General features: G+C 37.5%; 1 protein-coding gene across 6 annotated transcripts in view; it reads right to left on the minus strand.

Annotated features, from left to right (window-relative positions):
- The window catches only part of LOC132979196 (up-regulator of cell proliferation-like), a 79857-nt gene that overhangs the window by 32453 nt on the left and 32061 nt on the right, over positions 1-15343 (minus strand). For 2 of the 6 annotated variants that reach the window (XM_061045429.1, XM_061045503.1), the window contains 2 exons: positions 11466-11533; positions 2387-8636 (listed from right to left, as the gene is read on the minus strand). In XM_061045429.1, coding sequence (XP_060901412.1) covers positions 3970-8636; positions 11466-11496 — 4698 coding nt within the window. In that variant the 5' untranslated portion in view covers positions 11497-11533 and the 3' untranslated portion in view covers positions 2387-3969. Of the gene's footprint in view, positions 1-2386; positions 8637-11465; positions 11730-15343 lie in introns of those variants that run through there. The other 4 variants (XM_061044827.1, XM_061045553.1, XM_061045345.1 and 1 more) reach the window with 4 other exon arrangements.

A 15343-nucleotide genomic window follows, 5' to 3' on the forward strand; every position in this document is an offset into this window, starting at 1 on the left:
AATCCATAAAAAAACAAAAAAATCTATTTGTGTTTAAACCTCGTTCATTCTCAGTGTCAGCACACTAATCCATGGAGTTCACGAGGTAGATCATGGTTTTTGATCCAAAGAAACCAGACCAGAAGAAATGATGGTCGTGTTTGTGGTGTTGGTACCTTTAAAGAGTTGTTTTAATGTTAATTATATTGTTTTTAGTGCAGTTTATTAGACGTCTGTGTTCCTCTTTTAAAATTGAGTGTGAGATATTCTTGTGTGAGGATCCCAGTCTATTTTCCCTTTTTTGTACCCTCTCTGTGTGTTTTCCTGTTTGTCCTGTGTGTGAGTGTGTTCACCTGGAGCTGTGTGTGGATCCACACAGCTTGCCCCCAATCAATCCTGCTGCACATCTGCAATCAAGTTACACACTTTAAAAAGGTTTAAAAAATGTGTCCAATTGACAGTGTTAGGGGTGGCTGTGGTCAGAGTCGTCGGCTCTTAACCAGAAGTTCGGTGGTTCGATCCCCAGCTCCTACAGCAACATGTCCGATGTGTCCTTGGGCAAGACACTTAACCCCAAGTTGCTCCCGCTGCTTCGTCTGCAGCGCATGAATTTGTATGAATGGATTAGTTACTTCTGATGCTTTACACAGCAGCCTCTGCCATCAGGTTGTGAATGTGTAGGTGTGACCTGCTGTGTGAAAGTACTCTGAGTAGTCACAAGACTAGAAAATAAGATGCTCTACAGTGAGGAAGTAGCAGGAGGCAAAAATATTGGTGATTTAATATTCTACTTAAACTTTACTCTGATATCTGATTTTTTTTTTTTTTTACCACATTTGTCATACAGCTTGAGTTTGTTTTCTGCTTATCACAACAGCAGTAAGACACAATGAGTTCAATCACTGAGGAGAGATGACCTCCTCAGAGCTCTCCAGCAGTCTGAGTCACCTGAGTTTGACATGAATGCTGTTCTGCAAAAATCCACTAGGTGGCAGAACCGTACAAGATGTGCATCCAGTGGACCTGCACATACTGCACCAGCAGTTAGGTTAAAAACTACCTAAACTGCGTAGTTTTTGATTGAACTGCTGGGTCAATTTAAGAACAACTACATGCCGGGTTATTTAAGGGTAGGGTTAGGGTTAGCCCAGCCTGATGGTTTATATATTCTACCCAAACTTTGGTTGTTTTGAACTATAGCGCTGGTTTAATTCTACCAAATGAATTTGTTGAACATTCAGCCCAAATGTTGCTATATTTTTAATTGAAGACTGTTTCGGTATTTAACTTAATGAAGTTATTTTCTGTTTTTTTTTGTGTTTTTTTTTAGTAAAACCTAAAAAAAAGAAAAGAAAATGTGAAAGGATAGATAGATGGATCAATCATTTTTTTTTTTTTTTTTTAATCTTCAGGTGCTTACAAAAGAGCATATAAAAGACCTTAATCATTGTTCAAATAAATGGGATAGGGAGATCTAGATATTTCTTCTGATTTGGGTAGACCAGGGGTTCCCAAACTATCAGCGAGTGAACCCCAAAATAAGAGGGCCTGAAACTGGGCTTCCCCAACCGTACATAGCACACCACCAAACACACACCTATAGGCCTATCCAAACACTGTTAACACAACAAAAACAACACAGCTTAAAACCATAAAATTTGTTTATATAATAATTTATTGTAAGAAAGACTAGAAGCAGAATTCAAGTCATTTCCATGGATAGACTTCAGCACTGAGTGGACAAATAAAACTTAATAAGCAGACACAAAGGTGTGTTCATCTTTATGTTTAAAGAGTGTGATTGGAGCGCCCCCTTGTGGTTTTTTCCTTCAGTTGTCAGTGATGTGTTGTGCATGAGAGCAGACTTTATGAGCCAGCGAGTACTTGGTACAGCCAATGAACATTATCTGATCAAATCATTGTCACCTTAAGAGAACTAAAAACAATTATCTCCTTTAATCAACTGGGAGAAAATCCACCAGCCAATCTTCATATCCCACAATTCTTACTCTGTACTTCTCTGTTGCATTTTCATTTAGCTCCTAACATCTTCAAATAATGACGTATTATGTTAATGTTCCTAATTTTCATGTTATTGTTCTTTGATTTGAAGTTAGAATGATTGTCTCTAAATATCAGTTTGCTTTGCACACAAACAGCCCGTACAAATGTTCTTCAGAGGGACAGTTTTTGCATTTTTTAGATAGGACAGCTGAAGAGAGACGGGAAATGAATTTACTCTCCTTTCAGACTGTAGTGTTGCAAAAATAGATAACTGCTGTTTATAGACACGTGTTATCCCATATTTCAGTCACACAGATTATTAATAGTTCTGACTAACAGCTGGAAAGAGTGATTGTTGACAGCTATTATTTACAGCCTGAACAAAAGAAGACTGAAGAAAAAATTAATTTCAATTGAAATCTTTAATCACAATTTAACTCAACATTTGTGGCTTTAGGCCCATTTTCACATTTATTATACATACAGTATATCATATTTATCACTTGTCGTATAAAATTAAGAGAAAAAAACATTTTCCATCAAAAACATCAAAAACAGAATTAAGAACATGTAAATATCACGTCCAGCTTGCTGAACTCATCGTCTGTCTGAAATAACAAGATTTGGCCTCACTTTTCCTGCTATCGGCCTCTTCAGACAACTTTTAATCATCAATATCAAATTCAGGAAGATTAAAATCACACATTCACTGATTAAATCAAAAACACATCAAAAGATTAACATGTTGTTTTTTCCTATGACGAATACAAATAGAAAAGTAAAAACATTCAAACTTGTGATTATATTTTTTAAACATCTGTTTCAAACTGTTATTGTATGAGAACGTCATCATCCACTACATCAGCATCACTATACTGTAGCTCTATGACTGAGCAAAAACATTAAAACAACAAGGCCAAAATATAACTAAAAACACAAGAAGAAGATTTATGTCAGAAATACAAAACAAACAATGTTAGTCAGCACTTCAAGTCAGTGACATCAACGTTTCTTATTTTCTGACTGTATCCAACACGTTTAGTTTTCTTGTGACACATTATTTAATCAGGACAATCAAAACTCTAAATGTGATTCAATGAATGAACCATTCAGACACATACTCTGCAGATCATCTCTTTATCCCCCACATGGTCTCCGTATAGTAAATCATCATTTCATCATCTTTACTGTGTACCAGTTATAATACACAGAGCCACACAACAACATAAAAAACAACAAACTGTTTCATTTTTAATCAAAACAAACAAAAGAAAACACATGTTGTACGTGGTCTTGAAGAACATTATCATCATTGCCATCATCATTATTGTGCACACTTGTTAAAATGGCATAAAAAATAAAACATGAACATAAAGAGAGATTAAAAAACAACTCAGAATTCTTCCAAAATATAAAAACAACAACATGCTCTCTGTTTTCATGTTCATCATCTGTCATGGTCAGCTTGTCACTCATACTGACCTCACATTGTACACACCTTCTGACATTATCTTTGAAAAGAAAAGAAAGTCTTAAACACAAAAGGTAACTGAAAGAACAACAAAAACGATGATTTGTCCTTTAAAACTTACATCAGAGCCATCGCCTTATTCATGCACTGTAGTAAGAGTGCTGAAAGAAAATGTACGAAACAAAATGATTGTTATATTTAAAAACACAAAAAAAGACATGTTCAAAAGTTTAACATAACTGCTTTAATCAGATGAAATAAATCATATCATAGAAACATAAAAAATATAAATCAGGTGTTCACACTTCAATTATTTGAAGCCGAGTTTCTGTCTTTCTTTGAAGACTTCCATTTCTCTTAGTAAGGAAAACATGTGAAACAAGTTGTTTTGCTGAAGGCCCTAACGTGTTCAGTGCCATATGATTCTGCCACTCTACTTCCTCTGTTCGCACCCAAAAAACAGGAGGTGTGTAAATGTTTCTTGTTTAAGGATATTTGTCAGAGTTGTGCGATGTTCACTTTATGTTGAAGGCTTCTTTTAAACCTTTCAGTGCTTGTTCCTTTGTGATGCTTCTCCAGGACTCTGGAACGACAGCAGGCTTGGATTTGTATTCTTCAGCAAATCTGTCATTGTATTTTACCAGGACATACTTCCAATAGTCAGAAGCCTGGATGGTGCGGTCAGGAGGAATGTGCCACTCTGGATAGTATGTGGCATAGTCTTTATAAGGATGGAACTTCCCCTCAGTGTCTGCGCTTCTGAATGTTTTTTCGCTGTGGACATCTGTTGTACACAGTGTTTCAACCAACTCCTGCGTTTTTATATTTCTGTACATGCCAAGACCTTGAGGACGATGCACAGCTGCATGATGCTCCTTGTGTTCTTTGCCTCCAGCCTCACAAGGAACTTTACAGAAAGGACATTGTTTTCCACAGCCAAACACTTGCTTAAAGAGCTCATCTTGTGGTTTGGTTGGGAGTTTTTCCAGAGTTTCAGAGATGTCACCAGAGTTTGGGATTTCCTCCTGCAGCTCTTCCTTTAAGTCATGTAATGATTTAAACAGGCTGTCTGTAAACTGATGGCATGTGCTTTGGATCTGAAACAGGATGGTTTTTTCATCTTCCACAGAAATTGAGATGTCTTTATTTAAACACGTTCGCATGTTGTTGATGAGCTCTTGGATACTTTCCTGGTTGTCTGGCAGCGGAGTGCCATCACTGTGTTTTGTGGACTGCTTTAATGCTTTTGTGATTTTGTCAACTATGACCTGCAGACTTTTAATCTTCAGTTTGCACAGAGTCTGGCCCTCTGACATTTTTTGCAGGACATGCTGAAATATCCAATCCTTAACAAATATTTCATACCTTCTAATGTACTTGACAAAACTCTCAAAGTCATTCTTTTGCAGCAACTCCTTTTGAATGTTGTACTGGAAAAAGGAGCGTGAACTGTACTCTGGTGAATGGCAACTTGTCAAAATTTCCTCCACAATGTTGACTCCCAGTGATCTACTGATGTACTCCTCAACAGCAGGTTTGATACAAAATCTGACATAATCAGTTCCTTTGCGATGGCAGTGATCTTTCTCTTTGTACAGATCTATGAAGTCTGTCAAGTACTGTTTCTTTTTCGCATCCAGCTTATTTCTTGGATCCCTATGGGCCAAGTATTTTCTGTGCATGTGAAGGAACTCTCTTGAAGCAAATCCACAAAGATGAAGTTTCAGGTCAATAGCAAACTTGGGCTTGCATTTCTTGCAGTTTTGCTTGAGGGATTCATTGACTTTATCCAGAAGATCCTTTGTGAAAGAATCATGGTAATCTCTGTCTGTCTTTGCAGTATCTTCAACAAAACGTTTGCAAGATGCAATAACACTGTCTGCACGGCTCTGTAAGTCTCGTTTTATTTCTTTCTTAAAAAAGAAATTTACAAATTGTGTCTTTGTCATTTTTATGTGATCAGTTTTGGCCTTAAATGGATCTTTCCCAAATTCTTTCAGGTCTCCAATATTCTGTAGTTCCTCATTGACATTAAGATTTACAAAATGTTTTCTCAACTGGTCAAGGACTCTGGCAGATATATCTTGTTCTTTTAGGCCAGATATGTTTACAGTGACAGCAGCCCACACTTTTTCAAACTCTTCTTCCAGCTCCTCGTCTGACAGTGTGCGTTTTTTGCAGTCGCTCAAAAGTTTCATAACCTGCTCTTCAATCACTTCTCTGTGATTTCTCTGAAGGTCTTCAGCCTCTTTTGAACTTTTTTTACATTCAAGTGCACAATCCAGGTCATTGTTGGCTGAATGTTGGATTTCATTTGTAAGACCCTCGATCCTGATGATGAAGTCAGTTTTGTATTTCATTATCAGATTCACCTGTCGGCCTTTCCTCTTGAAGTATTCCTGGAGTTTCTGATCCATTTTTTGTTTTTGTTCTTTTATTTTGTCAGATACCTCTGACTTTTTTGATTTGACCATTTCATTCAAATGATGAAGCTCAGACTCATTTTCAGTATTTTGGATTTCCATTTCAGTTTCTGTTTTCCAGCGGGACACCTCTTTTCTGAACTCCCATTCCCACTGATTGAACTCTTTGCAAAGGTTGTCATAGACATGAGCAACAAGAGTGTTTCTGAAACTAAAGATGAAGTTCTCAAACTTAACAGCTCTCCAGAGACTTGTGATCCACTCCAGAAACTCTGGGATCTGTGGCACATGTTCACTTTTGTCTCTTTTTACCGTCTCCAGAAGATTTCTCTTGAAATCTGCCACAGCTTCACTGTAACCTGTGTTCACTGGTGCCATTGGTGGGGTGCCATGCCACAGTCCTGGGATATTCCAGTTATTTTTTTCCAAGTCATAGTCCAGCACATCTGTGAATGGTATGATAGGATGTTTTTCCATTTCGGCTGCGATGTTGGTCATTTCATTGAGTTGGTCCAAGAGGTGTTTTCGCTCTGTTGTGTTCTTTGCATGGGCAGAAACTCCACCCACATTCTGGTGCACAAAATGACAAACTGGCTTTTTCCCAATTTGCTTCATCCTCAAGAATGCATGAGTCGCAATTTGAAGAAAATCCTTCATTTCAGTGGAGTTCTCCATTGCAACATTGATAATGGTGACATCACTTAAACCAATGACAAAGGTTGCCAGCTGGTTGTCATGCTCACAACTGTCCTCTAGTTGTGCCAAACAAGGTGACCTAAGACCCTCTGTGTCAATGAGAACTATAAAGTCATAGTTCAACTCACTTTGCATGTCATCACCTACTCTGAGAAAGAGCATGTAGGCTCCTCTTGTGCATCTGCCACTGCTGACAGGAAACTGCACACCAAACATGGTGTTGAGGAGTGTTGACTTCCCTGTACTTTGAACACCCAACACAGTCAGCACCAACAGTCTGCTCTTCTCTCCAACCTTGTTGTGAAGCTCCATTAGCACATCCGTCACCCACCTCTGTGGGATGTTAGACGCATCTCCATCGAGAAGCTCTAAAGGATATCCATCCAACAGCATTTCAGCAGCCAAACCAGGGAGTCGAGATATTTTATCATCAGTGTGTTGTGACTGGGAGGAAAACTCATAGATTAGTCCCATCTCTCTCATGTAATGCTCTATTCCCAAAGAGCTTTCCAGCAAAGCCTGATCCAGTTCTGCAATCACTTTGCCGTCTTTCTCCTTTTTGTTGCATTCGTCTGTCAATTTGTGACGTAGTAAAGATAGTTTCATTGCAGGCTGCAAATGTGCATTCAGTTTAAGTTTCATCCACTTCAGGAAAAAATCTCTTTTCACTTTGTCCTGTTCAGATGATTGTTCAATGAAACTATTCATAGCTTTGGATAGTTTTTGTTTGCCAAGCTCCTTGATGATCTCTTGTTTTTCTTTTTGCAGTTCAGATTTATATTCTTCCAGTCTAAGATCACCAGCATTTTTTAACCTACATTCTTCCATTTCCAACTGTGATAACTTTTTCCAGTTAACACCTTGCAAAGGAAGTGTTTTGTTCTTGTACTCTGATATAGGTCGCAAACCAATTCCTTTCGCAATCTCCTCAGCCACCTTCTTTTGGTGTTCACTTGTACATTCATCCTCAGACAGTCCCAGGTCAACTGCCTTGTCAAGCATGCTTTCGATTTTCATTGTTTTTGTCATGGATTTTTTGATGGTTATACTTAGTTTCTCTGAAAACGTAATCAGATTTACATGTGGGTCTTTGATTTTCACACTGCTCTGTGGTAATTCTAATTCTTTGACTGTGTTCTTGACAGTCATCATGTCCTTCTCAGCCTTGCGGTTTACAACCAAGAACAGTTTAGATCTCACATCTTGAAGAGATGTCAGAATCTTGTGCTCGTTTTCTTCAACTTTGTCCAGGAATACAAAGGTAGCAGTCGACACTTGAAAAAGAAAACTGAATTGTGTAATTGACTGACCAATGTCTCCTCTCAGATTGGCGACAGCAATTGGTTTTGGAAATGTGTCAAGATTTTCTCTGCCACATGGAAGGTACCAGCAGACCTCTACCAATCCATTTGAAATCTTCCTTTCATGGTCTCCTCCTTTCATATCTCTGTGTATGAACATGTTGTTGTTGTACTGGTCAAGGCTGAGAATATGATTCAAACACTGGGACTTGGATAAACTGCAGTTTTTAAGCCTCACAAAGGAGAAGAAGGGTAGTTCTGTCTGGACAATGTTGTCTTCAACAAACCCTTTTGAACTTGACAATTCATGTGGACGCCACTCTTTGACAATGTCTCTCAGAGCCCAGACCATCAAGGTACACTGATTATTGTTGCCATGGGGCAACACTAGTGGGACAGAAAACTGGCACATTGACATTTTGAGGACCATTTCTTGTTGCAAGAAGCTGTCAGAACAAAGAAAGAGTGCTACTATGAGGTCAAGAAGGTTCACCTTATTGTCTGCAGAGTCCTCTGCAGTATTAAAGTCAAAGACATCAGTGTTTTCCTCCTCTTCATCATCTTTGTTTGATAATTGTGTACAGTTCCTGCATTTTGCATTGATTTTAAATAGTTTCCTGAGAAAACACCATGGTATATCCTCCACTGATGAAACAGCTTCATCATACACACTGTTTCTGTTGATCTCCAAGAGAGACCGAAGAGTGAGCTTGTTGGGATAAAATGTCTCCAGTCCAAGTTGTGAGAGAAAGTTTAAAAGGACTGTCAAAGAGAAAGAGAACATGTTTACAACATTAGGTCTCTATTTCATATTGATTATTGAATATATCTTTTAAATCTATCTAAAAAAACGGGTAGCTTTGGCAGTTATGCAAGTCATATCCAGAGATGGGCACAAGTCACTTAATACAAGTCTCAAGTCTTTTACAAGTCAAAGTCAAGTCTATAACTGTAATATACAGTAATTGTAAATGTACAACCGTACTGTATAATTTCACTAGGTCCCAACCAGAGATGCATTGATTCAATATCTTTGTCCAATTCCAATTTTTACCTGGGCTAACCTGCCGATATCGATTTTTGGCAAATGCTGATTTTATTTTCTTTAAGCACTGAAATAAAAAAGAACTGACTGTTATGTAAATGTTTGTATCGAACATTTTTAAAAACTACAAAAGGTTACAATAACTATGTCTGATTCTCATTTAAACTGCTTTAAACATTTTGAGTGTCAAACCCTTTATTCTTAGTTATTTTTAAAGATTTGTTTATTAGAAAAATGTAAACTTTACAAGCAAATCCTCTGTCAATATAAATATAAAGAACACACAAATCCCCTCCCCCCCGAAACAAATTAAACAAATTCCCCCACCTGTCCTCCCATGTCCCACCCTTCTCCCAGTATGGCTCTCTATTTTCTCTATGTTCAGACCCCAGATTTTATTAAAGTTTTTCAGGTTTTCTCCTTAAATTATATAATATTTTTTTAATTCATTTATCATATTTTTTCAGGAGTGCAATAGGACAGCACTTCATTTATCCAATGTCTTGTTGCTGCTGGGTTTTCAGATTTCCAGTTAGTTCAAATACATTTCTTTGCTGCAGTGCTAGCAAGTAAGATAAAATATTTTTTATAATGGACCATATTGATGGGCTCATATTCCCCAATATCCAAAGGTTTGGTTCCTGCTCTATTTTGTATCCTATTATCTTTGTAGCAGGGTTTTTCCTGGCTCAGAATGGGCCTTTGGGGGGTGACTATACGCGCTGTAGTAAACGTTCGACCTGCATATTAGTCTATGAGTCTGTATTACTTTATTTGACAGAAATCTGTTCATTTCCTTTTATTTCTAACCATTTTATAAAGAATATTACCATTATTCTTAAGTTACTGAAACCCCAGTTAAATCTGGTAAAGAATTGTTTTTTATTGCAACAGTGAAACTGGGGAGGAGAGGGATTTTGAGGGAGAGGGGTGTAATGAGATTGGGAGGGGGGGGGGGGTCACATCCTGCCAGTGCATTTCACTCTCTTCCTATGATTGCTGCTCTTTTCCTTTGACTTCCTACAAAATCATAAATTCTGTTTTCGTTTAACATACACATTTGTGTAAGTACATTTATTTGAGTTACTAAGGTATTATGTCAAATAATCACAGATTTAAGTCACAGATAATTTGGATCATTTGATCAGATCAGGAAATTGAGAAATAATAAAAATATAGTTGTTGTCTATAACGCAGCGCTGTTTGACAGTCTGTGTGGAGAAGTTCAGAGACTACAGCTGGCTGACGTTATGATCGTTAAGTTATTGATTGTTGATAAAAGCAGACACAGTGGAAGTGAACGGAGAAAAGTAGAACCGACAGTTTGACGAGATCGTGGATCAACCGTGTTCCGTTGCACTACAAGTAAACAGGTGCGTGCGGTGGTTGGTGTTCCGGTGTGTGTGTGTGTGTGCGTTAACAGCCATGCATGTTGGTGTGTCTTGTCTCAGCGTGCCGCGATGATCCGTCTGCAGACAGCAGAGGAGCAGGGAAAAGTAGCCGCAGCTACGTCATACACGGTTATTATACCTTAGTATATTTTTAACATGACTGTTGGGATAAATATTTACCCGCATTTAGCGTTTGTGGGTGTCAGCGGAGTGTCCGGACCCAGTCAAAAGAAACGAAGAAACAGTGCATCAGCTGGCTATCCAACGCGAGCTGCATGCGTAAATGGATGAGAGGGGAGATGATTGCTAGAAGTCAGAGATGTCGTATTTAAGTTTATGTTCTGCTTGTTCAACAGTCGTTTGATGTATTGATATTTTAAACATATACATTCAGAGAGGATTTGATTTGCAATTTGAATCCTTTTGTTTTTCTTTTGGCGCTGGTGATTTTCCTTTGGTGCTGGGTAAAACCTCTTTGGGGGGCGCCAAAGAATTCTCTATGCAGGAAAAACCCTGATTTAGGGTTTCAGGCAGCCCCCCTCCTGAATGTGGCGCTAAGGCCTGCATTGCCTTAGCCTCAAGTCAGCCCTGACTGAAGCAGCTGCAGGTGATGTCCTCACCATGGTGAGTGTGGCCGCTCACGCAGACATGGAGGGTTACGCATGCTGTGAGGGAATGACATTCACATTGTATTGAATAAATTGCAAGTAGAACAAAACAATAAGATCTGGCATGGGTCCCAAACCTCGAGCCCAAGTCGAGTCTGAAGGGTTTGAGGGGCAAGTCAAAGTCGAGTCTCAAGTCATATTTGTGTGCGACCATAGTGTGACTCAATTCTGAGTCTGAAAGTCAAGTCCCCATCTCTGGTAGTGACTATATTATCTTGACTTGTCCAGTTAATCCATAACAATAAATACATCACCAGTTTGTTCTTAGACTTATTGATTTATCAGAAACATTACAACTCTATAACAAAGAAACATCCTCTACTGCAGGGGTCAATGTGTATGGTGATTGACCTCTCTGTTTTGTTAATACATTTAAATAGTTTTTGTTAAATGTAAAATGCCTTATGGGGCTTGAATGGTTCATGGATTACAAAACTAAAGGCTGAATGAATAATGATCATGTAGAAGTATTGTAAATAGATTGTACCTGTTGGATCTTCTTTGTTCGGAAAAGACATGGTCACACTTTCCTTTAACCTTCCTGTGCTTTCAAACCTGGAGGAAACATCAAATACCATCTGTTTAGTTTCACAGAACTTCGAAAGACCACACCCCACCCCCCCACCATCATGACATATTACTCGGCTACATGTTTACAATCAGATAGGCAAACTCATATGCAACAAGAAAAGTACTCATATCCAACAATTAAGAGTAGTTTGAGGGAAGAGTGGCATTTAAATTTGGTCGAGTACGCATGGGGGGGGGGGGGGGGTTGTCTTACTCTTATCTTAGGGTATATTTTAATATTAGGTTTGTATTCATATCAAATGTGCTTTTACCGTCAAATGAGTCACACATAGGGGAGAGTTAGAGCACCGTTTTTTTCAACAGCTGAACTAGGGCTGGGAGATATGGACCAAAACTCATATCTTGAACAGACAGTCAGTCATCATCAGTGAGATGAGAAAAAGGTGACCTGGCACCTCTGTAACGTTATTTTAATGTAACATAAACTATATCGATATTTACGATATTGTCTTACCCTATATCTTGTTTGAAAATATATCGATATATCTTAAAAACTCGATATATTGCCCAGTCCTACTAAGGCATGTGTCAAAGGCCTCACCTCTCTTTCAGCAATAGTAAGCTTTTCCTGGCTTTATAGACTGCCACATTAACAAATTGGCTGCAGCTTGGTGTAACATAACTCAAAGGGTGGGTGTACACTTTTCTCTGAAACCAAAGAAATCAACATGAACCCTAAAATGAACCTTAGCTCATTAACCCAACCCAATTAACTTTAAACATTAAATTATATTCTACTAAAAACTCAAATAGGCAAGAAATAAAAACAAAGACAACATAACTCAAGATAAACCCTACAGTCGGTTTGCCCCAATGATGTTAGTGATAACATCATCAATCTTATAAATACCCAGGAAGTGCTGAACCAGCCCCTTTAGCTGCAGGACCACATGGGGAACTGAACAAAAGAATAAATAAAGGTAAGTATCCAATAAAGAGAACAACAATTATATTTTGCAAATCCTGAAACTAAATAAAAATTGACTTTGGTATGAACTGTAACGTAATGCCTACACAAACAAACCCGGGATAGTAAGTGCTGCAATGTTACACAAGCAAAGGTCAATTATTGCAAAATGAACAACTTTAAAGAATTATGTGATTTGATATGAATGAAGATTTGAGTGACAAGTGGGGAATAAGTGAAGAGTCTCACCCACTTTGTCACAGTTGCTGATTAATTCATGGCTTAGTTCTGGGCATGAATTCCCCATTAATATATTAAGCTTATAGAAATAGCTGAATATTCACGCTGATTGTTATGAAGATTCCATATCCTTTCATGCATTTCTACTTGTTCTTTTATATTACTCTTATATGCCTTAGTCTATCTGAGCCTGTCAGTTGCTAAGTCACACCTACTGTGCATTGCTGTTGGCCAGTCAGCTGTCCCTTTCTGTAAAAGATTCAAGTTATTTAGCTCTCCATCGTTTGGACAGTTAGAACATGTGTGTGTTCATCGAGTTTGTAGGTTTTCTTTTCATTTCATATAGGAGTGGACATTTGTAATTAAAGTTTATACTCATTAGCCAGGATAGTTCCGATTGTATGAGCAAATGCAAAGTACAGCGAATGATTATAGGCGAGAAGCAACAACTGTATGTAATGTGTGGCAATGGTGTACTCGATATAAAATGTTAATTTCTCAGGTATTCAGAGGGCACTAGTAACGAGGTGCTCCTCAAGTGTACCTTTAATAAACATTAGCATGCAGGTGTGACTGTAACTTCAATAGTGCTGCCCAGTAGCTATTCATCTTCTGTATTTATGTTTATATAAATACATGAAGGAATTAATGTTATTTTTATTAGAACTGATATTTACAGTATTTTTTGCCATCGCTATGTTAGGTCAGTAAAGAATACAGTCTCTCATGTTCATATCCGTTATGTTGGTTATCTCTGTACATTGGAGTAAGGTTGCAGTGTTGTGTTTAATAACTCGCATATAATGGATTTTTCATTATGTCCTTTATTTTTATGGTTACGGAAAACCACACACAAATATTTTCCTGTCTGAATAATAAATGCAGCACAGTTTGTGAATCTGAAGATTAATCCATCTCAGGTGCGTTTTTACTGAAGCCCCATAGCGAATACACCAGCAAACTGTAAGTGGTAGTTTAGCAAATCTCACCAACTGATTTTTACTACATCAAACTGGCGCCATGACTATGGAGGACGAGATCTGACAGAAGTATAAATAAATAAATGTATAAATAAATACTGGAATAAATAAATAAAATAATAAATAAATAAATAATTAAATGCGTGAATGAATAAATAAATAAATAAATGGGACATAAATAATTAAATGTCTTAAATTTATTTCTACATTTATTTATTTCCACATTTATTTATTTCTACATTTATTCATTTCCATATTTATTTATTCTACATTTATTTATTTCTACATTTCTGTGTCCGTATGCTAATGATGTAGGAGGGACTAACGCCAGTCTCATTCAGGATTGGTCAACTGAGCGATCCAGTCAGATCTATTCCTAGCAAGACTTCATGTTGACATTAAGCAGACTAGCATGGCTTCAACCAGGAGGCCGCTGGCAGACCTGCTGCGGGAAGTTGCTGACCAGCTTGAGATCTGTGAGTTTATTTTGAGTATGCCATTAGATAGTATAACTAACTCACAGCTGGATCGCTCAGTTGACCAATCCTGAATGACACTGACGTTAGTCCCTCCTACCTCATTAGCATACGGACACTGAAATGCATAAATAAATAAATATGGAAATAAATAAATATAGAAATAAATTTAAGACATCTAATTATTTATGTCCCATTTATTCACCAGTTTTTATTTATTCATTCACGCATTTAATTATTTATTCTTTTATTTATTTATTCCAGTATTTATTTATACATTTATTTATTTATTTATACTTCTGTCAGATCTTGTCCTCCATACATGACAGCTGCCTGAATGATTGTCAAAAACTTCTCAATAAATCACCTCAGCTCAGAGAATTTTTTAGAAAATGTATTAAAAACTCAAACCAAAGTACCACACAAATCTTTTTTCAAAATGTTGTTTGTAATATAATACATATTCACTTTCAATATGAGCTTGCTGACTTGTTGTACGAATAGACACATTACAGCAGAAAAGTTTTCATGGATCACCTACTCAGAATTGACAATAAAATGTATATAATCTTAGTAAGACGTTATCTGATAACCTTTAAACTATACAGGTAACAATAGGCTACTTGTTTATTTTTGTGTATCTAGTTTTCTGGTAACTCACCCGATGAATTTCTTGCTGCGACACAAAAATAAGTGAAAGTGAAACGAGAGTGGAGTTGAGGGTGGAACATGAGCTCCGTGATTATTTGTATAATGTAATTGGTTAAAAATGTGTCAAGTCAGAGTAACTAAACTCGGACTCTGTTCTTATTGGCTGTGTCAGTTATGTCGACTACCGATTGGCTATGGAAAACAAGTCCCACCCTTTCCTGGTAGCAGCCGACAGGAAGGAGGCACTTTTACAGCAGCCGACTGTTGCTGTCGATAGGAAGAAGTACACACACAAAATGACTTGTTTATATAAATTATGTATTCCGAACATGTAAATGACTACTTTTGAAACTGAGGTATAACTGGTTTTATTAAAGTGCAAGATCTGAGCACTTTATCTTAGTCTAACACACTGATAAACTGAATCTGTTTGTGAGGGGGAATCAAGATCAACTCTTCAGTTCCCTTAACTTGAAGAAAAGTATAACACTTATGGGATCTTATATAGTGGCTGAAAGCA

This window comes from Labrus mixtus, chromosome 1, assembly GCF_963584025.1.
Source record: "Labrus mixtus chromosome 1, fLabMix1.1, whole genome shotgun sequence".
NCBI lineage: Eukaryota > Metazoa > Chordata > Actinopteri > Labriformes > Labridae > Labrus > Labrus mixtus.